At 41.2% G+C, this 25,531-nt stretch overlaps 1 protein-coding gene across 1 annotated transcript; it reads right to left on the reverse strand.

Moving 5' to 3' along the window:
* Window positions 1-255: 255 nt before the first annotated feature.
* Window positions 256-14,310, reverse strand: RCVRN (recoverin). The gene is made up of 3 exons (XM_032238056.1): window positions 13,930-14,310; window positions 3,091-3,202; window positions 256-347 (listed from the first exon to the last, which is right to left on the reverse strand). Exons 1-3 carry the CDS (start codon window positions 14,308-14,310, stop codon window positions 256-258), a joined length of 585 nt encoding a protein of 194 aa, XP_032093947.1.
* Between the last annotated feature and the right edge of the window lie 11,221 nt (window positions 14,311-25,531).

A 25,531-nucleotide genomic window follows, 5' to 3' on the forward strand; every position in this document is an offset into this window, starting at 1 on the left:
CACAGTTTCCAAAACTGCTTTCCATCCTTTGAAGAATTCTAGAAACCCGCAAGATTAAATATGGGTTGACTGCTACTACTAACAGAAGAAGTAATGGTACTAGGAGAAAAAAAAAAGGACTACTGCCTTGGAATTGTATTTTGTCTTTCATATGATACATAAATAGAGACATTTACTGAATTTCCCCCTGCCTGTTCATCACATGCTGCTTTTTCATATCCCTGCCTTTTTGCTTCCTGCCCACGTTGGAAGCCCTTATTTATTTTCCTTGGGGGTATACTGGATGAGGCGCATTATTGCATCATTCTTCATCACTCCCTCAATGAATTCCTTTTCAGCAATTTTGTCTGCAAAAACAAAACCAATGGTTACAATTAAATGATTATTTAGGTAGCATGAAATATAAGGAATGGAGCGGGGCAAAGGCCTAGTGGTGAAGACACTCACCTCCCACTTGGAAGTTCAGACCTAGGTGTTGCTTCTCATAAAGAGAAAATATCTGCTGCAAACACCATACAGGCATCAGTAAGGGCATCTGGCTAGTTAATGCTCAGCTCTACCCAGTCATCCTGAACTCACTCCGAATTAAAGGGACTAAAAGTCATGAGCCATGGCGACACAATGGTTACAATGCAGTATTGCAGACTACTACTGCTGACTGCCAGCTGATTGCAGTTTGGCAGTTCAAATCTCACCAGGCTCAAGGTTAACTCTGCCTTGATCCTTCTGAAGTCGGTAAAATGAGTCAGATTTTGGGGGGCAATATGCGGACTCTGTAAACCACTTAGAGAGGGTTTAAAGTAGTATATGTCTATGTGCTATTGCTATAACTCCCCCCTCTCCCCCAAAATATAAGGAAGGAATCAATGAGGATTCATTGATAACAAGTAGAGGTTAAGAGATTCATAATACAAATTATTGAAATGCTTTTAAGCGAAGACAGTTGCCATTTTTTTTAAAAATAGATCCTGGATTTTAAATCAATGCAGAGCAAGAGATAGCTGAGTGTGGAACAGAAAAGTGGAAGATTTTGACAATATCACTTGGAATGGATGTTTCACACGTTCCTGTATTTGCGAACATTTGTGATTATGAAACTACAATAGAGCTACCATATCTGGGCTGCAAAATTTTAGGTAGCCACTAGATGGTAGCAAAGCATCTCTTTGCTGCCATCTGTGCCTCTGTCCTGCTGGGGTATCTTACTGGTCCTTCACATTCCTGCAGTCCAGATACTGGTATCACAGCTCTGATGATGGTTGCTGTCTTGGAGAAAGGGTGTGTAATCTTGGGAAAAGGTATAAAAATAGTTAAGCTTTCGGGATGGTGAACTCTCGCCACCCCCACCCCTTTTCCATTCCATATTATGCGAATATTAAATGCAATTCAGAAGTAGGCCTAATTTTTAAAAATGGTTGGAGCTAATTCGATAATATTTTTGGGAAGAATCAGTAATGGTGAATTCAGTTCAGACTAATCTGATTAAAATTGTACTCATTGAGTTCAAACATTACATCTAATTATAATGTGATTTTTTTGAGTTGGAGTAGTGAATTGCATGAAACTAGGTGGCTGCTGGGGATTAGCAGGGGTTCGGGAGAACCTCTAGCTAAGATTCTGCAATTTGGAGAACCCCCAAATTTCACTCCTGGCTGGCCCCGCCCACCACTTCCCTCCCAGGAGTCCCCACGCGGCAGGTAAGTGCAGAGGGTGCACGGAGACTCAGGGAGAGCGAAAAGGGGCCTATCAGAAGTTTGGGAAGGCCGGAAATGGGCTTCCATAGGGCCGCCAGAGCCTGGGGAGGCTATTTTCACCCTCCTGGAGGCTTGCCGAATGCCTCTGGAGCCTGGGTAGGGTAAAAATCCCCCCCCCCTTTCTGCCATGGTGCAGGACGCTGATTAGGCCACATCCACCCAGCAACCAGCAGAGAACCTCTTGCTAAAATTTTTGAAGCCACCTAATTTGTTGACTATATTAAATTTATATGCTAAATTGCGGTTTAATTGTGGTTAAGAAACCAAGTGGTTAAATATAATATGAGAGCTGATTCTTGACTATCCATAATTTCCAGATAGGCCAGAATGGGCTATTTATTGCACAACCCTGGAAATTTATGAGGAGGTGAAACAGTGGTGGGTTCCAGATCCCGTTGCAACCGGTATGATGCAACGGGACCGGGCGTCCACCACATGCAGGCGCGCAGCATGCGCACATACATACGTACTGCCCGCAACACTGCAATGCTCCAGCTGCTTGGCGGAGCGTCGCGCAGGCACCATACGCTCCGTGCACGTAAGCCCCGATTGGCTGAAATACAGGTAAGTAGGGCAGGCGGACGTGCGGGCCCTCCGCAGCACCATACCGGAATAGTACCTGGTGCTCTCAGCAGGCACCAGTACACCCGTACCGGGGCGTATCGGTCGTATCCCACCACTGAGGTGAGAGGTCTCCCACAGATACAAGGTGAGAGGCCCTTAAAGGAGAAAAAGGTCACTTTATATACAGTTCAAACATACTGGGATTGCATTGTGTTCTTCAATTGGCCAAAATAATCTGAATCATCAAGCATCTACAGAGCATGCTTAGTAACTTTATATGTAATTGTTCATATTATCCCATAATATTCTTACTTGTCAATGCCTAACTGCATATTCAGGAGGTGTGTTTGCCACATTATAATGAGTTATCAGGTTATTTGGGTTTAACCTTTTGCACAGACGTTGCTTCTAGCTGGCCTGAGCCGGTTCTGATCAGAATCCACATCCCACATGGGAAATTTGCTTGATACTAGCAACATTAATCAGAGGCACTTCTTGTTACTGAAATCAGTTACTCAAAGAGGCCACCTTCTCCTGCTCCCATCAAAAGTGTTGGGTTATGAGAAGAAGAAGACACGGGTTCTAATCTACCCTTCAACCTCTGAGAGGCTTTGGGCCCCTCAAGTTGAAAAGGCAAAATAAGTCGAAGTTCTTCCTCCAAAGTAAGCTATTATAGAACAGGTATGCATTGTTTTATATGTAGATCTATAAAGTAAAGTTCTATCATTAGTAGCAATCAGTAGTTGGGGTAGGCGATGAAAGGCAAATTTACCAGCATCTCCCTTGCCAAAATATGCCCACAGCTTGTCAGCCCGTTTCTGGGGAGTGTTTTCATCGTCAGGCAGGCTTTTCTGTTCTTCTGGAGGAATCATCTTAAATATTGCCTGGCAGGATAAACGAAGACAAAAGTTATAGTCATTCTTTCTATAGAGCTAAGCTTCTTGATATTCTAAATCTTTGTATAGGACATGCAAAGATTTATGCAGCGGCAGCCAAAATAGCCAATGCAATCCTAAATTGCATTAACAGAGGGATACAATCAAGATCAAGTGAGGTACTAATACCACTCTGTAAAGCCCTAGTAAGACCAGTGGTGGATTTCAATTTATTTTACTATTGGTTCGCTGTTGTGATGCTTCTGCACATGCACATAAGTGTCTGGGTGGGTGGGCGGAGCCTCCAGCCGCCACCACTATTGGTTTGCTCGATCCAGGGTGAACTGGCATAAACCCATCTCTGCTTGAGACTCTAGAAAAAGTGCAGAAGAGAGCTGATTAGGGGACTGGAGACTAAAACATATGAAGAACGGTTGCAGGAACTGGGCATGGCTTGTCTAGTGAAGAGAAGGACCAGGGGAGACATGATAGCAGTGTTCCAATGTTTGAGGGGCTGCCACAGAGAGGAGAGGGTCAAGCTATTTTCCAAAGCACCTGAAGGCCAGATAAGGAATAATGGATGGAAACTGACCAAGGAGAGATTCAACCTAGAAATAAGGAGGAACTTTCTGATAGTGAGAACAATCAACCAATGGAACAGGAGTTGCCTTCAGAAGTTGTGGCGGCTTCATCACTTTAGACTTTCAAGAAGAGATTGGACTGTCATTTGTCAGAAACGGTGTAGGGTTGGACTAGATGACCTATAAGCTCCCTTCCAACTCTGTTAATCTGTTAATACCTGGAGCAACTGATTCTCAGCGATTGCTGGCCTATCTATCAGAGTTGTAGAAGAGCCAGGAGCCCTGCCCTTGGCATCTAATCCCTGCTCCTAGTCCTTGATTGGCCCATATTCTCTAAACAAGGTTCCCCATGGATAAGGTTTCTGAATGTAATCAGGCTTGCAAATACCTGTCTTATTTGGAAATTGTAATGCTTGAGGAAATAATCTAAAAGGACAAGTAAATACAAGAGCAAAGGAAGATAAAAGGCAATGTGGAAAAAAGAGATTGCGTGACTATAGGAAAATGATGGTTTACAAACATAGATAAAGTACAAGGGAAATTTTTTTTTTAATTATATTTATTTCCCGTGTTCTTGTTTGCAACCCAAGGCATAGCAAAGTCAGGGAAGGAGGTGCTGGCTTTGTACCCCTGTGTCATCAGTTTTTCACACAGGAGTAAGAATTTCTCAGCTCTTGGAGTGAGATTTGAGACCGAGTAGGGATTCAAACTGGGAATTTTTTCATGCATATTTAGCATAATTACTGCACCACATTGCTTAAAAACTGATGCCTTTCAGTCAGGCGTAGCCTGTAAGTGCAGTGTTTCTCAACCTTGGCCACTTGAAGATGTCTGGACTTCAACTCCCAGAATTCTGGGAGTTGAAGTCCAGACATCTTCAAGTAGCCAAGGTTGAGAAACACTGTTGTAGTGGGTTCATTGGCATCACCTGTAGTTTCCACAGCACCATTACGCAAGTGATTTGCCATTGTCTTATTCTGGTATGTTGAGTTCCCAGAATAGCTTTGTGAGCTTTTGGGTTGGTCAGCTATTCAAAGAAACATCTAGAGGACTCAAAGATGTACTACTTTTCAATTGAATTGGTTAATCATGAAAGTATTGACTTAGAGTTGTCATTAGTTCATGATAGTATGGCCAACTTCTGGAGATCTTTAGGTCTCTCGCATCTCGTTTAGCACTACTAAATCAAGTAGATTTGTGCATTTAACAATGAAACCAGCTCCATATGAGTGGAGTGATAGGAACTCTAGTGTACCATAACTGGGTTGCAAAAATCCAGATGTTCACTAGATGACAAATAGTTAAGATATCATATGCTTGAAGTAGAAGAGCATCAATGAATCCGTGGAGACTTATCTGTGTATTTTTACTTATGGCAGACCTCTTCAACCTGGCATCTTTTATATGCATGGGACTGCAACTCTCTTAATTCCCAGCCAGCAAAATTGCCAGTTCTATAATTACATTATAGGTATAAGTCTTGCTAATTATTACTGTGCTGAAGACCATGAGTTACGGATTCTGTGTTCAAAAATGGTGGTCGGGTACATTTGGAAGAAAGGTGTGATATGGTTTAGCCTGTTCAGCAACCCCTTTTCATCTTCCAAACTGAATCTTGATGTTGAAGGAGGCTAATCAGTTAGGGCTAGTTCATTGAAACTTTTCTCTTGCAACCGGTTACCAATATCTGGTTTTTATACGATGCAGTCATGACAGGCAGTCACAGTCCTTCAAGTGTTGGATTATATATCCCATCACCATTTATCATTGTTCATCCTGGTAGAAGGTAGAATATGTGGAGGCTCACCTATCTGTGATGCTCCCGTTTTTCTTTTGCTCATCCATAAGACAATGTCAGTCAAAAGATGAAGCATATCTGTTTAGCATCTTGGGCTTGTTGCTTCTTAATTATATCCCACTGAAAGGGCCGGGGGCTGCTAAGTGTGGGGGTCCCTCTAATGACTGGTATCATAAAAACCTAAATGTTAATGGTTCGTCTTGTGAATTTTATTGTGAGCCTTTTGTAGCTAATCATCCTCCAAGAATGTATTTTTTTTTTATTAGTTTGTCAAACATGTACAAGATAGCAGGTGTAAATATACACATGGATATAAAGGAAAAAATGATTGCAAATAGAGGGGGACAGTGGGACAGGGTTGTTAGGCACGCTGGTGTGCTTATGCACGCCCCCTTTACGGACCTCTTAGGAATGGGGTAAGATCCACGGTAGACAGTTTAAGGTTGAAGCTGTGAGCGTTAGAAGACGTAACAACGGAATCAGGTAGAGCATTCCAGGCGTTGACCACTCTGTTGTTGAAGTTGTATTTTCTGCAATCGAGTTTGGAGCGGTTTAGTTTGAGTTTGTATCGATTGTTTGCCCGTGTATTATTGTGGTTGAAGCTGAAGAAGTTGTTGACAGGTAAGTTGTTGTAACAGACAATTTTGTGTACTGTGCTTAGATCATACCGCAGGCTGTTCCAGATTGTCCAAGCCCAAAATTTCAAGTCTGGAGGTATAGGGAATTCTATTGTGAGTAGAGGATTGGAGTACTCTTCTTGTGAAGTCCTCTGGATCTGGTCAATCGTATTAATGTCTGATGTACAGGGTGGATTCCAGGAAGACAAGCTGTATTCGAGAATTGGTCTCGCAAAGGTTTTGTACGTCCTAATTAGCAGTACAATGTTACCGGAGAGGAAGCTTTGCAAAATTAGGTTAACAACTCTTAATGCCTTTTTGGCAATGCTGCTACAGTGAGCTCTGGGGCTTAGATCGTTTGAGAGCAGAACATGGGGAGCAGAATTCCTGAAATGTCTATCTCACCAGGCAACTTCTGAGGAATTCTCTGGATTTACTAAGAACACATCTGGGGAACATTAAAAGGCCAATTGTCATATAAGCAAAAACAAGAGCTAAATAATATCCGATTACGACTGGCTGCTTGTCTGAGGTCACCCGAGTTCTTATCCAATCTTATTTCAGTTTATCCCAGATTGAACTTGTAAACCCTTCCCTGATGGAGACTAAAGATTCCCTCCATGCAATCTCTCTGCAAAATAGTACATCTTTTTAGAATTCCCGTCTGCCTTTGCCAGCACAAAATCTGCTGGGCTGCTTACGTATTTGCTCTGCTCTGGTGTTTTGTAAAGACTATTGAACCTAATCCCGTGTCTTTGATGAAGCAGTCTTACCATACAAAAGATAAATAGAATTTCTCCTCCACGTTTGCACACAAGCACCCCCCACAGTTCTTTCTTTCTCACTCTCTCTAATTTGTTCTGATAGAGTTGCTAAATTTAAAACTTTGTATTTGTCCTCCTTTCTATGCTTTGAATTACAGCTTGACACATACAAATTAAGCAGATCAAGTTGTTTTCTTCACACATTTCTATGCCGTTAAGCCTTTTATTTCTGCTTATTAAATGCCTGCTGGTGAAGATGCAGGAGCAGAAACAATTAAGTCAAAACTCAGCTCACCAATTGTTGAAAGTAAGGGAAACGACCTTGAGGGAGTTGGTAGAATTATGCCAGTTCTGTTGACAAGGGGCAAAACAGCTTTTAAATCCACAATAAACAGATAATATTCTGAAGGGGTTCAGATGGACACCTCCCTCATTCACTATAAGTAAAGGAGGGGGGTTAAAACTTAATCAGAATTATATAAGATTCTTTTATTGTAGCTGCTCTCAATAAAAGTCATATTAGTCTTCTTGTAGAGTTTATTTCATGATCTGGTCCACCTGTAAGGGCTGACATCAATCTTGCTCCCAACAACAACCCTGTGAGGTGGGTTGGGCTGAGAAGAAAGCAGTTAGCCCAAAGACACCTGTCTGGTTTCTTTAACTAAGGGAGAGTAAGAATTGCTAGTTTCTAGTTAAGCACCTTAAACATGGCACCATACAAGTTTAATGTAGTATTTCCCAATCTTGAGAACTTTAAAACATGTTGACTTCAGTTCCCAGGATTCCCAAGCCTGGTTCTTTTTTGAATTTCTCCATTGCTTGAAGTGTTCTAAATAGGCACACAGAACCTGTATGTAGTCCGCCATTAACCTCTAAAACTTATACATTGATTTGGGATTTGAGACAAGCTACAGGCTCTGTGTAGAATTTATTCCTCTTAAAACCGAGGGTTTTAAGAGTGGTTAATTGCTTTGATTTTATTTTCATTCTTCAAAACCAAATTCCTAGTGCTTGACACTTTTTAGAAGGCTAATTGAAGATGCGATAACAATTTTCACTGGCAGGTGACACCAATCATTTCCTAATGAGATCCAAAATTTGTAAATCCTGGCTATGAAAAAGAGGCCTACTGTATTTTTCGGAGTATAAGACACACTCCCCCCCCCTCCTAAAAGAGGGTGAAAATTTGGGTGCGTCTTATACTCTGAATGTAGCCCCGCCCACCCGCTGGCCCCCTCCCTTCAGCCTCCGCATGTCGCATTTTAGACCTGTTCCAGGCTGCAGGGATTGCCACAGAGCATCCCCCCAACCCCGTGGCTTGCGTTTTTGGCTTCTGCGCCTCGCGTTTTCAGCCTCTGAGTGCTCCATTTCAGACCTGTTCAAGGCTGTGGGGATTGCCAGAGCACATCACTGCCGATTGCTGCCTCTGTGCATGTATTTTCATCCTCTGTGCATCGCGTTTAGGCCTCTGCATGCCCCGTTTTTGGTCTCTGCATGTCGCATTTTCGGGCTGCGATTGGTGATGCTGTGCGTTGGTGATCCCCCCAGCCCCTGAATGGGTCTCAAATGTAGCATTTGGAGGCTGAAAACATGAGGTTCAGAGGCCAAACCCGGAACAGCAGCTGCCTTATCTTTCCGCTTCCACGCTTCGTCTCCTTTACTCACTGGAGCTCCCCGCAACAATCAGCTGTGCTTTTCAAGCTGCATATCAGCCTCAATGAGGCTGATACACAGCCTCGTTGGGGCTGACACATGCATGCTCACAACCAGCAAACTAATGTGCTGAAGGTGACCAGGCTAAGGATGCTAGCCAGATGAATACCTGGTAGGCAGATTTTCCCCCCTTATTTTCCTCCCCCAAAAGTATGGTACGTCTTATACTCCGAAAAATACGGTAATTGATTAAAAACTAGTTTTGTTGTGGTTACATAATGTGAACATTGGCTTTAGAAAAGTGGGAATTTTTGAAGTGCATTATACACATACACACTTCTGAATATTAATAAACTAATGTAGAGCTTAAGCCTGATGTGATACATCACATCAAAATGAAATAAAATCCTTGGATTCAAGCAAGCAAGTGATAAATGTATAATTTTAGAGATTGACTTCTGCACAGCCTAATTTTTCATCTATAAAATGGAGCAATACAGGCTTATCTTGAAAGCAGTACAGTTAACAGGGACTGCCCATTGTAGCCCAAAGTCTTTATGGTTATAAATTAGATCACCCACATCACTGACCCAATTTTAATGGCCTTTTTTGTGTTGCATTTGTTAAACATTAAGTGAAAGCCACACCCATTAAGAAAGACAATGGTTCGCTGTGGGCAGGTTTTGCCCCAAAATGGAAGTAAATGCCAGGTTTTGGCTAAATATTCATAAAATGTGGTCACATGATTGAGGGATGCTACAAACAGCTGTAAGTTTTAATTATAATTTTACTATTGTAAGCCACCTAGAATAGTCCCACAGTGAAAAAGAGGCAAATAAATTTAATTAATTAATGCAAGCTATGCCGCACACCCGAAGTGTGGTCATGTGTCTGTGGAGGGGGATCCGGCTGCCAGAACTAGGTCATAAAATACTCCCAGAGAGTTTCATCATAACTTTGAATTGTCACTAAGTGACCAGTCATAAGTTGAGAACTACCTGTATATCTTAAAAGAATACTTTGTTCTCAGTTGTGATTGTCTTTTGCTAAACTAAGTTTAAGCAGTGTAATAAAAATGTATACAACAGTGAAGTTCTTTGGTTCCTTTCTTACTGTTTAACCTCCCTTTTCTCCCTGTTTTCACATAAATGTTCCTTGAAAAATTTCAGACATTCTGAAGGTTCCTAAGCAGAAAATACTGGACAGAGGCACTTTCAAATTTGAGAACTTGTGGTCTTTAATTGCTCTCTCAAACGTTTGATTCTGAATTTCCTATAAGGCAATAAATGCAATTGTGACTAAGAGTTGCGTTTTTCATTGAAGAATTTTTGCAAGAAGTTACTGATTCAATGTAAAAGGGTGGCTATGACACTAGGACGCTCAGTGGCTAAGACAGTTTGGCGGTTCAAATCCTTAGCACGGCCTAATGGAGTGAGCTCCCGTTAATTGTCCCAGCCAATCTAGCAGTTTAAAAGCATGTAAAAAATGCAAGTAGAAAAACAGGGACCACCTTAGTTGGGAAGGTAACAGCGTTCCGTGTGCCTTTGGTGTTTAGTCATGCCAACCACATGACCAAGGAGATATCTTCAGACAGCGCTGTCTCTTCGGCTTTGAAACGAAGATGAGTCGGGAAGGACTAGCACATATGTGCAAGGGGAATCTTTACCTTTACTGATTCAACTTGTTTGGATTGGAAAAAAAAAGGGAAAGGAAAGTTAATTTCAAAACCACCATCTCCCAGACAGTCTGCTCTGCCCCATTAAGCAGAAGTGGGGAAGGATGGCCCTTTTATGACTTGTGGACTTCAACTCCCAGAATACCTGAGCCTGCCACACCTGCATTAGAGCATTTATGGGTCATCTTTTGGAGATCCTTCTACCGATATATTTAATCTCAGCAATTAATTTGGCTTTTTTTCCACTGCTACATAAATTGTTTCTTAATATACTTCTCAAAGTTATTTATTTTTTCAGGTTTTCTAACACAATTGTTTTAGCATTTGTTTTTATTGATTATACTTTAATCAAACTTTAAAAAAGTTTTTGTTCTACCTTGTAACCCATCTAAGAACTGTTCAAAACAAGCCTAGCTTAAACAATGCATGTGTATATAGGCAGGTGAGCATATGAACTGAAATGTATATTCTGGGTGAAGAAACAAAACTGTTTAATTCTGCCAATTGGATATAATGATTGTGATCAAGAACCACTGGCTAAACTGAGGAGAAACCACTTTAAAAGCGACATGCCTTGGAGAACATTTCCCCTTCAGTTTATAGACATCTACAGAAAGCAAAACGTTTGCTGTAAAATAAATGAATAAAAGGATTTGTGAATGAATCCAAAATTGTTGTCGCAGAATTCTTGCTGTGTCTAAGATGCACCGTGATGTTGATGGAAAGAAGAACGGGTGTGCCCATAAATATAATTTGTTACAAAAACTGCGGTTTCAGTCTGAGGGCCAGCATTAGGCAACCAGGAGATTGTGAATTCTAATCCTGCCTTTGAGGCACGAAGCCAGCTGGGTCACCTTGGGCCAGTCCTAGGAAGAAGGCAAGTTGCAAACCGTTTCCAAAAACTTTGGCCAAGAAAACTGTGTGGGGCTAATCTGGGCAGAGATCAAAATGGACTGGAAGGAAGCATGCAAAATACAAAAGAATAATTTTTAAAAAGGATCTGTTATTGACTTGGAGAATCTTGTTTCGGGATCACTTCTGTTTCAGGCTGCAGCTATGCTTTCACAAGGAGATGAAACGAAGGGTTCAAGTAATTTCAGCACTGAGTTTGTTGGAATTTGCTCTGTGCCCTAAATGCCTTTGATTGGGAATTGAAATTTCAAATGAGAAAGCCCATTAGAAGACTAGTTAAGGCCTTGCATTGATGGGGGGAAAGTATTTTGTAGCTGAAATATTCTATTGATACAAGGCCTTAGCTTTGTGTTAAACTGTAGGTTCCCTGTTGATCTCCAAGCTTGGTTGTTTTCCTGCAGATGTTTCATTACCCTACTAGGTAATAGCATCAATGTCTTATATGTCAGTTTAGCACTGGAGAGCACAGCTACACACACACTCTGAAATAATACCTACAAAACCTTTTCCTTGAAGTAGAAAATTCTCACCACTGGAAGAAGCTGGACTTACATATTAATTCTACTTAGTAAGATCCCCCCCCCCCCTTTTAAGTGAAAATCATTCTAGAATGTGTTATTTTAATGTAGTTTAGGCTTGTTTTCAGGAATGTGATAGAGCTATGTAGTTGTTTTTTTCCCAATTTATATTTTTTTAACTGTATCCCAGAAGTACATTGGATCAAAAATATGATCCTGAGAATTAATATAAATCTTTGCTCTATTTAAGATTTGATACAATAACTTTGATCACGGAATGTTCCCTTGTAGTTAGTCTCTCTGTCCCAATTGTGTAATGGAAATATTTGTAATTTATTTCATCAATTTGTTGAAAGGATTACCAAAGCCAGGAAATATAGTTCCTCTTCTTTTAAGAATAAATAAACAACATAGCATGTTTAAAATAGGACGAATATAGGCAGTCTTTATTTAGCATCTGCCTCATTTAGTTACCATTCACAATTGCAATGCTGCTGAAAAAAATAACTTTGCGACAAGTATTCACATGTAGGACTTTTACAGGTCAGTAAAGTAAAGGATAGCTGAAATAAGATCATAAGCACCATTGTTTCACTTAGTGACCATTTTGCTAAATAACTGAGTTGCTGGTCCTAATTGTAGTTGCTAAACGAGGACTAACTGTATAGCAATTTTTCCATATATTGGTCTATTTTTTTAAATTCACTCTGTTCTCTGTGTTTGTCCTCTCTATTAAAAAATAATAGTAAAAATAATTAGGTCTTTGCCTGAATCTAAAAAACCAACATGGTCTACGTATTTTTATCTTCTCAAAACTAGTAGAATTTACTCCTCTGGGTGGAATAACAAAATTGAAAAGACTTCACAAATACTGTATGGAGAGAATACGAGCCTTAGGTTCACCTAGTCTAATATTAATCTTTGATTGCTTTGTCCTTCTGTGGTTTGTGAAGCACAACTGGGAGGGGAACCTAGAAGGTGGAAAAGTAGAATAAAAACTATTTTCTTTTTCTTTAAGAAAGGAGTGAGGTAGAAGATGGTTGACACCCAAGAGAGAAAATTATGAGGGGATTTAGAACTATTTCTGTTGTAAGAATTGTGCTCATCCTATTAAATAAGCACAATTAGTTTCGCCTCTCCGCATTTGGGAAGGGCTAATCCATTTGGGTGCAGGAGACAAGTATTAGCCTACATAATCCATTAATTTACCATCTTCTAGAAGTGGATTGATGGGACGCAGTGGCTTCGGACAGCGCTGGCTCTTCGGCTTTGAAATGGAGATGAGTACCACCCCCTAGAATCGGGAACGACTAGCACGTATGTATGAGAGGAACCTTTACCTTTAGAAGCGGATTGAGAAAGTCACACAGCCATTAGCCATTATTCCCTCTCGATGATAACAACTGTCTTTATTTTGGGAAGTGACCCAGCCTCTTGTAAGAATGGCAGGCAGCTTGTATGGCTTGAGCTGGTCCAGGCGGGATGAGACCTGAGACACACTTATGTTGAACAGGACCACATACCTATTCAGGAATTGAATTTTACAAGTTTCCATCTACAAAAGGAGGCTTATTTTTAAAGGATGTAATTCAAGGAAAAACGATGCAAGTTTCAAAGGGACCAGACAGTAACAGGAAGGAAATAACCTTTTCTCACAAGCTTTCCCCACCAAAACTATTAAGTATGAACATCCACAGTTAGTTTTCATTGTATTACAGATAGTCCTTGAGTTACAACCACACTTGAGCCCAAAATTTATGTTGCTAAGTGAGGAGTTTGTTAAGTGAATTTTGCCTCACTTTACAACTTTTCTCGCCACAGTTGCTAAGTGAATCATTGCCGTTGTTACATTTAGTATCTGCCTTCCCCATGGATTTTGTTTGTCAGAAGGGTTGCCAAAAGAGATCCCATGACCCCAGGAGATTGCAACCGTCATGCCAAGCATCTGAATGTAAGTTACATGATCCTGGGGATGCCGCAATGATCCTAAGTGTAAGAAAAGGTCGTAACTCCCTTTTTTGCAGCGTTGTTGTAACTTTGAATGGTCACTAAATGAACTGTTGTAAGTCAAGGACTTCCTGTATTGTGCAATAAGACATTTTCATTGCAGATTGGTCCATGTCCAATCTGGGTTTGTCCCGAATTCCTCCAACTCCCTGTCCCTTCCACAGGCCACCCTCCACCCCACCCCACTTCCCCGAATGTTCTCTGCACTCACGGCAATGATCTCGAGAACTTCGTTCTTGCTGATCTCGCCGCTGCGGTCTACATCGAAAAGCGAGAAAGCCCATTCCAGCTTAAGGTCAGTCTTGCCTGAGGAGGTCAGGTGCAGTGCGATGATGTACTCCCGGAAGTCCAGAGTCCCATCATCATTGGTGTCAAAGCTTCGGAAGACATGCCGAGCATAGACCTTGGGATCAGAGTTGGGGAAGAAAGTGGAGTAGATCTTTTCAAAGTCAGCTTTACCGATGCGCCCATCGGGGCATTGTTTTTTGAAGGCGTCGTACCATTTGACCAGCTCGTCCTCCGAGAACTTTGTGTTCGATTTCAGATCATCAAGGACCTCCTTGGAGATCATCCCGCTCTTCTTATTTCCCATCGTTTGGTTGAATGCTCACCTTCCTAACGAAGCTTCACCAATGCTGCTAGAGCTAGCTTGTTTTTTCTTGCTTCCAGTGAGCTAGTAGAAGGGCAGGTGACCAGAATACCTTCTTATATAGACTGCTTGGGATGGACCTATGACCCTGCTCCTTGCCTCCCCTAATGGTCATGAATGCACCAACGTGGATATCACACATATAAAGGGAGAGACTATTTTGGTTGTGCTGATCACAGTTTCTCCAAGCTCTTTAGCACAAAGGAAATCAGCTTTAGACATCACTGGCCTATCTGCCCTCCGCCCCCTCAATCCTTCTAGCCTCCTTTTCTTTAACAACCCAGGTTTATTCAGATGGTGTCAGACTCAAGATACACGTGGATGCTGGGAATTTTTTTTTTAAATCTATGTATGGGGAAAGATAGACAGATGGACAGGCAATCTTTGTCACTGCTGTGATGGTCACTAAAAAGCTATTGAAGTATGTTTCAAACAGTACTTTAGGATTTAATTTTAAAAAGGAAGGAAGGAAGGAAGGGGAATTACACGTCAAGCTAAATTTTCTCTTTTCATCCTGTTTGATCCACATGGAAAAAATATCAGTAATCAAGAAAAATCTCCCTTTCTATATTTTCAAATTAATAGTTTTTCATCCAGATAAACAGGTATTTTTTTTCCAGCAAAGTAATGTTATATACCTAACAGTAACTGCACAAAGACAGAGATATATTTCAGTAGCCATGATCACAGTTACTGTATACAGAGAGTCCTCGACTTAAAAGTTCATTTAGTGACCATTTGAAGCTACAATGGCACTGAAAACAATGACCGTTTTTCACACTTACGACCACCCCATGGTCATGTTATCAAAATTCATACATTTGGCAACTGACTCATATTTATGAGGGTTGCAGAATCCCGGGGTCATGCGATCACTTTTTGTGACCTTCTGACAAGCAAAGTCAATTGGGAAATTGGAGTCACTTAACAACTGTGTTACTACCTTAACAACTACAGAGATTCACTTAAAAACAGTGGCAAGAAAAATCGTAAGAGGGGTTACGAAATTCACTTAACAACTGTCTCACTTAGCAACAGGAATTTTGGCTTCAATTGTATCATAAGTCAGTAGTCATGTATCTGGCCACTCAAGGAATAAAAGAAAGCTCTGTTAGGTTTCTTATGAATGTATACCATATATAAGTGATTACATACACGAACAAGGAACTTATGATCACATTTGGGAGCATAATTTCCATTGCCAAACAAGGTGGTGGTTATTCCTTGACCAGCCTTGGAACAACCATGGAAAAGTTGTTATAAAATCAAGCATGGTCATAAGTCGAGAACTATCTGCACATTAGTCTGTCCTCATGGGGAAGAAGGGAGGTGTAGATGGAATAAAATCCGTTTAGCATAGAGTCTCATTAGAATTCAGGTGATAAATCTGAGAGGCTTAAAGCTTCTCATGCTGGATCTAGAATGTTCTTCTCATTGCTTAAACTCCTTCTAATATGACTCTTCTGAAAAACTGCCAGCAACAGCTCTTCCCCTATCACTCCTCTTATAACAGCATATCAAACAGAATAACAGAGTTGAAAGGGACCTTGGAGGTCTTCTAGTCCATCCCCTTGCCCCCCTGCCATTCTGGATAAATGGTTGCCCAATCTTTTCTTTAAAACCTCCAGTGTTGGAGCATCCACAATTTCTGGAGACAAGTTGTTCCACTGATTAATTGTTCTAACCCTCAGGAAATTTCTCCTTAATTCTAGGTTGCTTCTCTCCTTGATTAGTTTCCATCTGTTGCTTCTTGTCCTGCCTTCTGGTGCTCTGGAGAATAGTTTGACACCCTCTTCTTTGTGGCAGCCCCTTAGACATTGGAACACTGCTATCATGTCTCTCTTAGTCCTTCTTTCCATTAAACTAGAAGTACCCAATTCCTGCAATTGTTTTCCATATGTTTTAAACTCCCCTTGTGTAGTGGAATCATGTTTCTGTGGCACTTCAGATTGGCCAAGAGACATCAAGGGATTCACTCCCAAACTTCCCACCTCAATTTCTCAGTTGACAAAAAGTTTGAGGTAGTATGGCATAGTGGATAGGAAGAGGCCCCTGGGTTCAAGTCACTCTTAGCCACTCAGGCTCATTTAAAAAGCTTAGGGCCATTTAAACACTCTCTTAGCAAAGCCTGCCTCACCGGACTGTTGTGAGAAATCTGCCCAAGAAGAGTGCTACATGCATGCTACCTTCAAAGCAGGATAGACATTTTACACATAAATAAAACTCGACATACTCAAGAGGTTAATTGCTTTGGTCTGCAGCTAATTTGGCTGTCCCTTGCTATCTTTGACCATATGTTCAATCCTCTTTGCCTTTCCAGATCTGTCAGTAAAGCAGTATTAATGTCAAATGAAATCCATCAAGATTCAGTTGAGTGCCAGTGGGTTTATGGGTGTGCTTGTCTGCATATACGGTATATGCAGTAGAGGCAAATTTCCTTTGTATTGCAGAAGAAGAGGAAAAGATGGGAATAAAAAGTTTCCACAGTCCCTGTCTCCCTCCCTCCCTTCCTCCTTCCCTCCTTCCTTCTTCCCTTCTTTTCTTCCTTCCTCCTCCCTCCCTCCTCCCTCCCTCCTGCTCTCTCTCTTTCTTTTCTTTCTTTCCTTTTCCTTCTTTCCTCCCTCCTCTTTCTATCTTCCTATCCTTCTCTCTCTCTCCCCCTCCCTTCCTTTTCCTTCTTTCCATCCTTCCTTCCTTCCTTCCTTCCTTCCTTCCTATCACACTCTAGTGGCAGTGGATTCATCCAGCTAGATGGCCAATGTTTCACTGAGCACGGTAGCTTAGCAAATCTTCAACAAACTAAATTGCTTATGTGTACAGAAAGAAAGTACAACTACTTTTCAACTTACAACCATTCATTTCGGATCTGTTCAAAGTTACAATCGCACCAAATAAATTATAGCTAGTCCTCAACTTATGACTATAGCTGATCCCAAAATTTATACTGACAAGCAGCACAGTTAAGTGAGCTTCACCCCATTTTAGGACCTACCTTGCCACAGTTGTTAAGAGAACCACTGCAGTTATTAAGTCAATAACATGGTTGTTAAATGAATCTGGCTTCCCCATTGACTTTGCTTGTCAGTGAATTGCAAAAGGTGATCACATGACCCCAGCACGTTGCAATCATTGCAAAAACATGCCAAGTGCCCAAATTTGGACCATGTGGCCATGGAGATACTGCAGTGATTTTAAGTATGAAAAACAATCATAAGACATATTTTTTCAGTGCCATTTTAACTTCAAACACTCATTAAATGAATGGTTGTAAGTCAAGGACTACCTATATAAGAGGTCCTTGCACTTATGACTATTGCAGATCCCCCACAGTCATATGATCAAAATTCAGATTCTTGGCAACAGGCAGTGATTGCAGCATCCCGTGGTCATATGATCAGCATTTGCAACCTTTCCAGCTGGCTTACGACAAGCAATGTCATAGATTCACATCATCTTCAGTCATTTGTTTAACAACCATGGCAAAACAGATCATAAAATTGGGCTTGACTCCCTCAACAACCACCTTGCTTAGCAACAGAAAATCTGGTTTGAATTGTGATTGTAATTTCCGGACAACCTGTAGGCAAGTGACCTTGTAAATCTCTTTCTTGCATTATAATAGGTGAACAGGAATTCTTCTACAATGCAGGAGAAATATATGTGGATCTATTTGAAACTCCTTGATGTTCTGCTGACTGATCAGAGCAGAAACCGGCTGTCCGATCTAAAGATTCATCCTTTAGATGTCAATTCTCCAACTTGTGGAAACTATTTCTGTACTTAGCTGTGTGCTAAGGAATTTCTACAATTGATGGCAATTTTGAAGCAATGGATGGAAAGTAATCAAGGAGAGAACCAACCTAGAACTAAGAAGAAATTTCCTGACAATTAGAACAATTAATCAGTGGAATGACTTGCCTCCAAATTTGTGGGTGCCCCAACACTGGAGATTTTTAAGAAAACTAGAAGCAAATGCATTTTAAAGCATTGTACAAAGTGATTGTGTGACTGTGGAATACAGCAAACATTGATAAATGTGAGCCAGTTGCTGACTTCCCAATAAGCACTCTTGATGTTGGAATTTCAAAACCAGATCGTAAGTAGAAAACAGGGAGTTCTATTGTAATTTCAAACGGTCATTAAACTATTGGGCATAAGTCAAGGACTACCTGAATGGAGCAAGAAGGGTACAGTGATAATCTAGTTCAGTTCCAAACCGTTTTAACCAGGGGTGTCCAACTTTGGCAACTTTTAAGACTTGTGGATTTTAACTCCCAGAATTCCCCAGCCATCCCTTTGATTTAAACCATCCTTGTGAAGTGGCTGTTGGGACTCTTACTAATTCTCCAGAGTGGAAGAGTTCACTGTTTCCAAATCTCAAACATGTGGCTTTGCTGTACAGATCTTACCACCAAAAAGTTTCCCCCCCACTTCCCAATATTTAAATTAAATCTAGGCAGCTGTAATTTTTATCCATTATTTCTGTCTCCCTAACACCTGCCTCACCTTGCTAGGCCTGGCCCAACAAAAATGAAAAAATAGTACATTTTTTAAAAGTTTAAAATGAAATTCAAAACATATTGCTAACTCTTTTTCTTTTTCTGCTTAACATTTCCAACATTTCATTCACTCCATCTTTTCCACTGAGAGCTTTAAATCTGGATGCAGCTTCTCTATTCTAAAGTCATTTGGTATTCAGACTGTGCTCTGAAGAATTCGTGGAAGCTTATCAGGGGCTCTTTCAGAAGAATGTCAATTTACATTTATATATTACAGGTTATTGAATGGGGTCCGCCAATTTATTTACAGCATTCTCTGGCTGGTTGGGTGTGTACCTACCGTGGACAATGTGCTCCATTCCTCACTCTGTATATTGTATCCAAGTTTCTCAGATGGCCACTAAAGTTACAGGAACTCCTTAATTGCCACCTTATCAGTCCATCATCCGTATTCCAGGATGATTGACACAGAAATCAGGGTGGGGGAACCGGGAACCAAATTTAAGATCTGCAGCAGCAACTGCAGCAACAGCCAGGCTGGCTGGAGAGACCAACTGAGTTTTGTCTGGTGCTGAGTTGAGTGGAATCCAAAGAAGACAGAAAGCAGGACTGTGGCCAGGCGCTAAGGATCGGGAGCAAATGGGAGGAAAGTAATTTCTCTACAAGGAATACTGACTCACAACTAAGGTGAGTAAGAAACAGATGGACAAGAACATACTTAGGAGTTACCCTAGGATTTGCACATCACAGCAAAAGTCACCCTCCAAATTGGGCTCTGTGTGTGTGTGTGTGTGTGTGTTTGTGTAATGGCTCAAGGATTAAAGATGTTGGACAGTTGACAGTCCAGATTCGAGACCCAAGCTCTGCGCAATGGGGTGAGCTCCCGTTACTTGCCCCAGCTTCTGCCCACCTAACACTTTGAACCATCTGAATGCCAGTAGATAAATGGGTACCACTTTGGTGGGAAGGTAACAGCATTCCTTTGGTGTATAACCATGCTGGCCACTTGATCACAATAATTGTCTTCAGACAATGCTTGCTCCCTCGGTCAAGAAACCAAGATGAGCACCATGCCCTTGTGTTTAACATGACTGACAGAGAAATGTTTACCTTAATATATCCAAGGGGAAGGGCTATTGAGGGGTAAAATTAAGTTAATGGTACCCATTCTGCCCTTTAGCTCTTTCTGACAACTTCACAAAAGATGTGAGGGTAGGAGGACGTGTTTGATCTTATCCAAGTTGAAGATTTTGTGGCATGCTGGTGTGATCGCACTTTTGGTACTTCTCTGCAAGTGAGAGGGATGGGGGGAAATGTGTTTTACTTTTCAGTGCAAAAAAACATACCCAGTTTTGGATTTTCAAAGCCAAATATAGCCTTTGTTTAAAATGTCTAGGTCTCCAAATTTTGCAATGTAATTTGCCAACTGTGAAAAAAAATGTGGATTCAGGAAATGTCTGTACAAAATGCATAGTATCATGAAAATAATGTACAGAATTGCATAAATTACGGAAAAAAATTACCCCAAATATGTACATTAAGCAAAATTGCAAGTGAAATATGGTTGTTCATATGTCAGATCATTTGAGGATATTTCAAATTGAATGTCCCACTGAACTGTGAAGCTTTGGGCCACTTAATCTCTTTCAGAGCAGCCTGTTTCATAGGATGGTTATTAGGATGATATAAATAGAGTCAGTTGTGGGTAGTGGTTAAGGCACCAGAAACCGGGACTGTGAGTTCAAGTCCTGCCTGAGGCAGAAAGCTAACTAGTCACTCTCTTTCAGCCCTAGGAAAGAGGCAATGGCAAACCATTTCTGAAAACCTTGCTAAGAAAACTGCAGGGATTTGTCCAGGAAATTGCCAGGAGTAAAAAACTGACTTGAAGGTACAATCAGTCAATAATAAAATCAAAGATACACAAATAATGAAGGCATCTCTTAAACCAGCTTGATCTAGTTGTAACACCATGACATACTGAGACTGACAATACTAGGTAGATGATCCCACTAGATCCTCTTGGATTTTGTTGTTTCTGTGATAGTATAATGAGAGTTAATGTGATCAATTGTTGAACTGGGCTCATCATTCTGATGCTAGCATTGTGTTTACTTTCTGTGCTACAAACCTTTTATTTTTGATGATGGCACTGCAAATGAGAGTATTTTTTTCTGGAGAAGTCAGCTGACTTTTCCTTTGAGATTCAGTGGACACTCTATGCTGCTTAATTTTACCTAATTATTTGCCAGTAAATCTCACAGGAGGAGTAAATCTTATTTTTAACCCTTCAGGACACAACTTTTAAAGGTTTTCTGCAACAGTGCAGTTCTGCTTTTATTATTTATATTTGTTAGCTATTTATGCAGAAAAGATTTAGGCATTGCAGCGAAGTGTTTCAAGCATAGCAATTGCATGTTGAAAATACAAATATAACCTCCTCCTTTTTCAAAGTCAGTCTGAGAATACTTTTTTTTAAAAATTAAACTGAATTACTTCTGCTGCAAAGAATCAAATATGCAGGTGTCTGTCAGCACATCAACTTGCCTCAAAAATATTCCTTTACTGACTCAGCCTGTAATATAGCTATCAAGGATCTCCTTTGGTTTCCTTTATTTTTTTCAAATGGCCACCCTACACAATTAGGTTGCTAATTATCTAGAAGTAAAAATAAACAGGCAATCTTGAACATTCACCTCAGACAACAGTGGAAAGTGCAGAATTAATCAAAATCCTCTGAGAAGGATTTGCAAAATCTAAATTTAACATCTGCTAATGGCTGTCACCATGGGTTGTTCCGAATCCAGAACTTTTAAAATTTTTGACTATTCCTCTTTATTCTCAGCATCCTTTTTGTTGGGGCAGTTACAAATTCAATCTTTTGTCTTATAAAAGCATTGTTTTCCATTTGCAACCATGAAGCTCTGCTCACAAGCCCTGGTGAGGCCTTTTTTTGTTTTTTGTTTTGTTTAATCCCTGGCCTGCTGTCAACTTTCTTCCATAACTTCATCTAATATATCTTCCTGCCTTTTCTTTTAAAATAAAACCTCCATACTTTCTTCCCTTGGGAATTGAATGGATCCCACACCAGGTTGTAATCTCAGATGAAAAGATTATTGAATAATGTCATTTTGAGCTCCACTCTGGCAGAAAAAAGCAATTTTCTGTCCTGTCTCCTCCTCCCCTCTCCCAAATCCCCTCTGATGATAATTTATCTCTCGTCCATTGCTGAATAAACTTATTACATGTATCCACTCAGCTTGTCCAAACATTTTGATGGTTAGCTAGACAGACCAAAGACAGACGTATATCCTGCGTGTGCGGAAACATTTTCAATACACAGTCTCCAGCTTGAAAAAACAAATGTGACCCACACAAACAAAATCTGGAAATGCAATAAGCGGGTGTGTTGAAAATGCTTCCAGGCTCCTTTACAATGCCACACTTGATTCTTTTCATGCCTAAGGGGGATTTTTTTTTTTAATTGCCTGAGCTAGCCATGCCTCACATGTTACTCTCTAGAAACATTGAACTACTGGGGATGGGGATGCCTGAAATTATAGTTTAGGTATCAGTTTGAGGAAAGCTTTTTGGAGTTACTATCTTTAAACTTGTTTCTTGAAAGATTAAAATTACACAATGTATGTCAGATCCTTTCATGGATTGCATTGTAGAAACTGGCCTCCAATAAATACCCTGTTTCCCTGTTTCAGGAAAACACGGTAGTCTTACAAATTTCCTATCTTTTTTTTTTCCTGACCTAAAACAAATAGCTTAAAATCCACCAGGCATATTACACTCTACCCAGTGTTTTCTAATCACAGCAACTTGAAGCTGTGTGGACTTCTACTCCCAGAATTCCCTAGCTGGGAAATTCTGGAAGTTGAAGTCTAGGTTTAGGTTTAGGTTTAGGTTTTATTGGGATTTATATGCCGCCCTTTTCCCTGAGGGGACTCAGGGCGGCTTACAACCACAGGGGAGGGGAAGTGCAAGGTCAAAACAAACACTTTGTGAACAAAAGAAAAATAATAAAACACAACTTTCATTCAGCAATCAAACACTCGGGCGGGTAATTGGAAGCCTATCCCCAGGCCTGCTGGGAGAGCCAGATCTTGAGGGCTGCGCGGAAGGTCTGGATCGTGGTGAGGGTGCGGATCTCCATGGGGAGCTCGTTCCATAGGGTCGGGGCAGCAACAGAAAAGGCTCTCCTCCGTGTGGTCGCCAGTCGACATTGACTGGCAGATGGAATTCGGAGGAGGCCCAGTCTGTGCGATCTGATTGGTCGATTTAGGGAGGTAATCGGCAGAAGGCGGTCTCTCAAGTACCCAAGTCTACGCATTTTAAAGTTGTCAGGGTTGAAAAATGCTGATTTAGAAGGTCTTTGAGCTTTATGGTTTATGGAGTCAGCCAAGCTCCCGATATAATGCCAGTCTACATTAGTGCTATATCACTCTAACGATAGCTGAAGCGGTGCTATAAATCGCTAGTGTGGAACACTTTGGGTAGTAAAAATAAAAAGACAGTCGTAAAAGGCCTATGACTGATCTGTCTTTCAGCATTTGGGAATAATAAGGAATCCCAAAGCTCTCAAGAGTGTATGCAGGAGGGGTGTTGGTGTCCTAAAAAAGAAGAGCCGTGGCAAAGAAGAGCCATCCCCACCTCCTGACGGAGGCCTCTGAATGCCACCAGGGAAAACGCTAAAAGGGCAAACCTCAGGTTTTCTCTTCTTTCTTTTACAGCTTCAAGATCCTCCAATCAGAGCCGTCCACTAGCAACAGAATTGTTTCAAAAGAGTGCCTCTGAGCATATAAACTGGGCTTGTGGTCCTTTCTTACCTATACCTATTTTTGGTGGCCCTGAATTTTATTGCTCCTGCCTGAAACATTTTTCCTTAGCAATGTTTTGTGAGTTTGAGCGGCTATATGATGAATATAAATAGAAACAGGGATGGATGGATGGATGGATGGATGGATGGATAAATAGTAAAGAAACCAATTTAGTGTTTAGGATCCTAAGAATTTGATTCCGCTTTTGTAACTGAAAGCACCTAAGAGGTCAATCAATCAATCAATCAATCAGAATAGGCTTCAAAGGAACCTCTGGAGGTCTTCTCGTCCAGCCCCCTGCTCAAGCAGGAGACCTGATAGCATTTCACATACTAGGTGGCTGTTCAGTCTTTTCTTAAAAACCTCCAGTGATGAAGCACCTACAACCTCTGAAGGCAAGCTGTCCTACTGGTTAATTATCCTCACTGTTAGGAAGTTTCCCCTTAATTCAAAAACACAAGAAGCAATTCTGAATCCAATCAAACCATGATTGTATTTTATTCATAACCTGGTCATTTTCAGTGCCTGCCATGTTATCAGGGGGCAACTCTTCCCAATTCTTCCGGAGAGGTGAAGGACAAACATAAATATTTCTTCCACCTTCCTGCTGCCAATTACCTCCCAAAGACCCGTCAGATCACACAGGGTCAGCCTCCTCCGGGTTCCGTCCACCAGCCAATGCCATCTGGCTACTACCCGGGGGAGGGCCTTCTCTGTAGCAGCTCCGGCCCTTTGGAATGAACTCCCCGCGGAGATCCGGACCCTCACCTCTCTCCAGGCCTTCCGGAAAGCCGTCAAAACCTGGCTGTGCCGGCAGGCCTGGGGTTGATGAGTTCCCCTCCCCTCTCGACTGGTATGGCTGTGTGATTTTCGTGTATTTTAATTATGTGTACTGTTGTTTATGTTCCCTTTCCCCTTTGAGTTGTTCGCTGCCCTGAGTCCCTCCTGGAGAAGGGCAGCATACAAATAAACCAAAACTAAAAAAACTAAACTAAAACTTCAACCTAATTTCAAACCTATTTTAAAACCTCCCAGTCTTGCCAACTTTTAAGAGTGGCTTTCTTCCTTCAACCCTCCTTATAGGTAGTCCTCAACTTATAACCATTCATTTAGTGACTGTTCGAACTCAAAGTTGCAGTGGTACTAAAAAAAAGTGACTTACAATCATTGCAGCAGCCCCATGATCATGCGACTCGAATTCGGGTGCTTGTCAACCAGTATGTATTTACAATGGTTGCAGCATCCCAGGGTTATGTGATCGCCATTTTCTTCCCAGCTGTCTTCTGACAAGCAAAGTCAATGTGGGAAGCTTAACAACTATGTAATTGATTTGACTATGGCAAGAAAGATAAAAAAAGTGGGTGTGATTCACTTAACAATCGTCTTACTTGACAACAGAAATTCTAGTTCCAACAGCCATTGTTCAAGAACCATCTTTATTTCCATTTCCTGGTTTTAAAAAAATATCTGGCCTTCTTTCTCAAATTGAACCTATATTAAGGGGGTTGTTCTGACCGAGGCTTCCCAAGAGCCTGACGCAAACTCCTTGTCCCAACAAAAAAGCCTTTTATTAATTTACTGTGAATTCCTCTCATTCATATCCAGCACAGTCTTTCGAGGGAGGATTTACAGTCACAGACCTTATCTGGCTTGGAGAACTGCCAGGCCAATATCTGCAAAACTTGGCAAGGAGTCTCGCGTTTTAATTGTCTCCTGCAAACTCCACTCTCCTTTCGCTCCTCTTTTATTTCCTCTGGGGAGGGCATTCATCGTCCACCTGTGGCCTTACTCCCAAGTTGACCCCTGTTCTTTAGCTGTTCCCTTCGTCTGGCCACTCTGCAC

The sequence above is a fragment of the Thamnophis elegans genome, chromosome Z (assembly GCF_009769535.1).
Source record: "Thamnophis elegans isolate rThaEle1 chromosome Z, rThaEle1.pri, whole genome shotgun sequence".
Classification (NCBI taxonomy): Eukaryota; Metazoa; Chordata; class Lepidosauria; order Squamata; family Colubridae; genus Thamnophis; species Thamnophis elegans.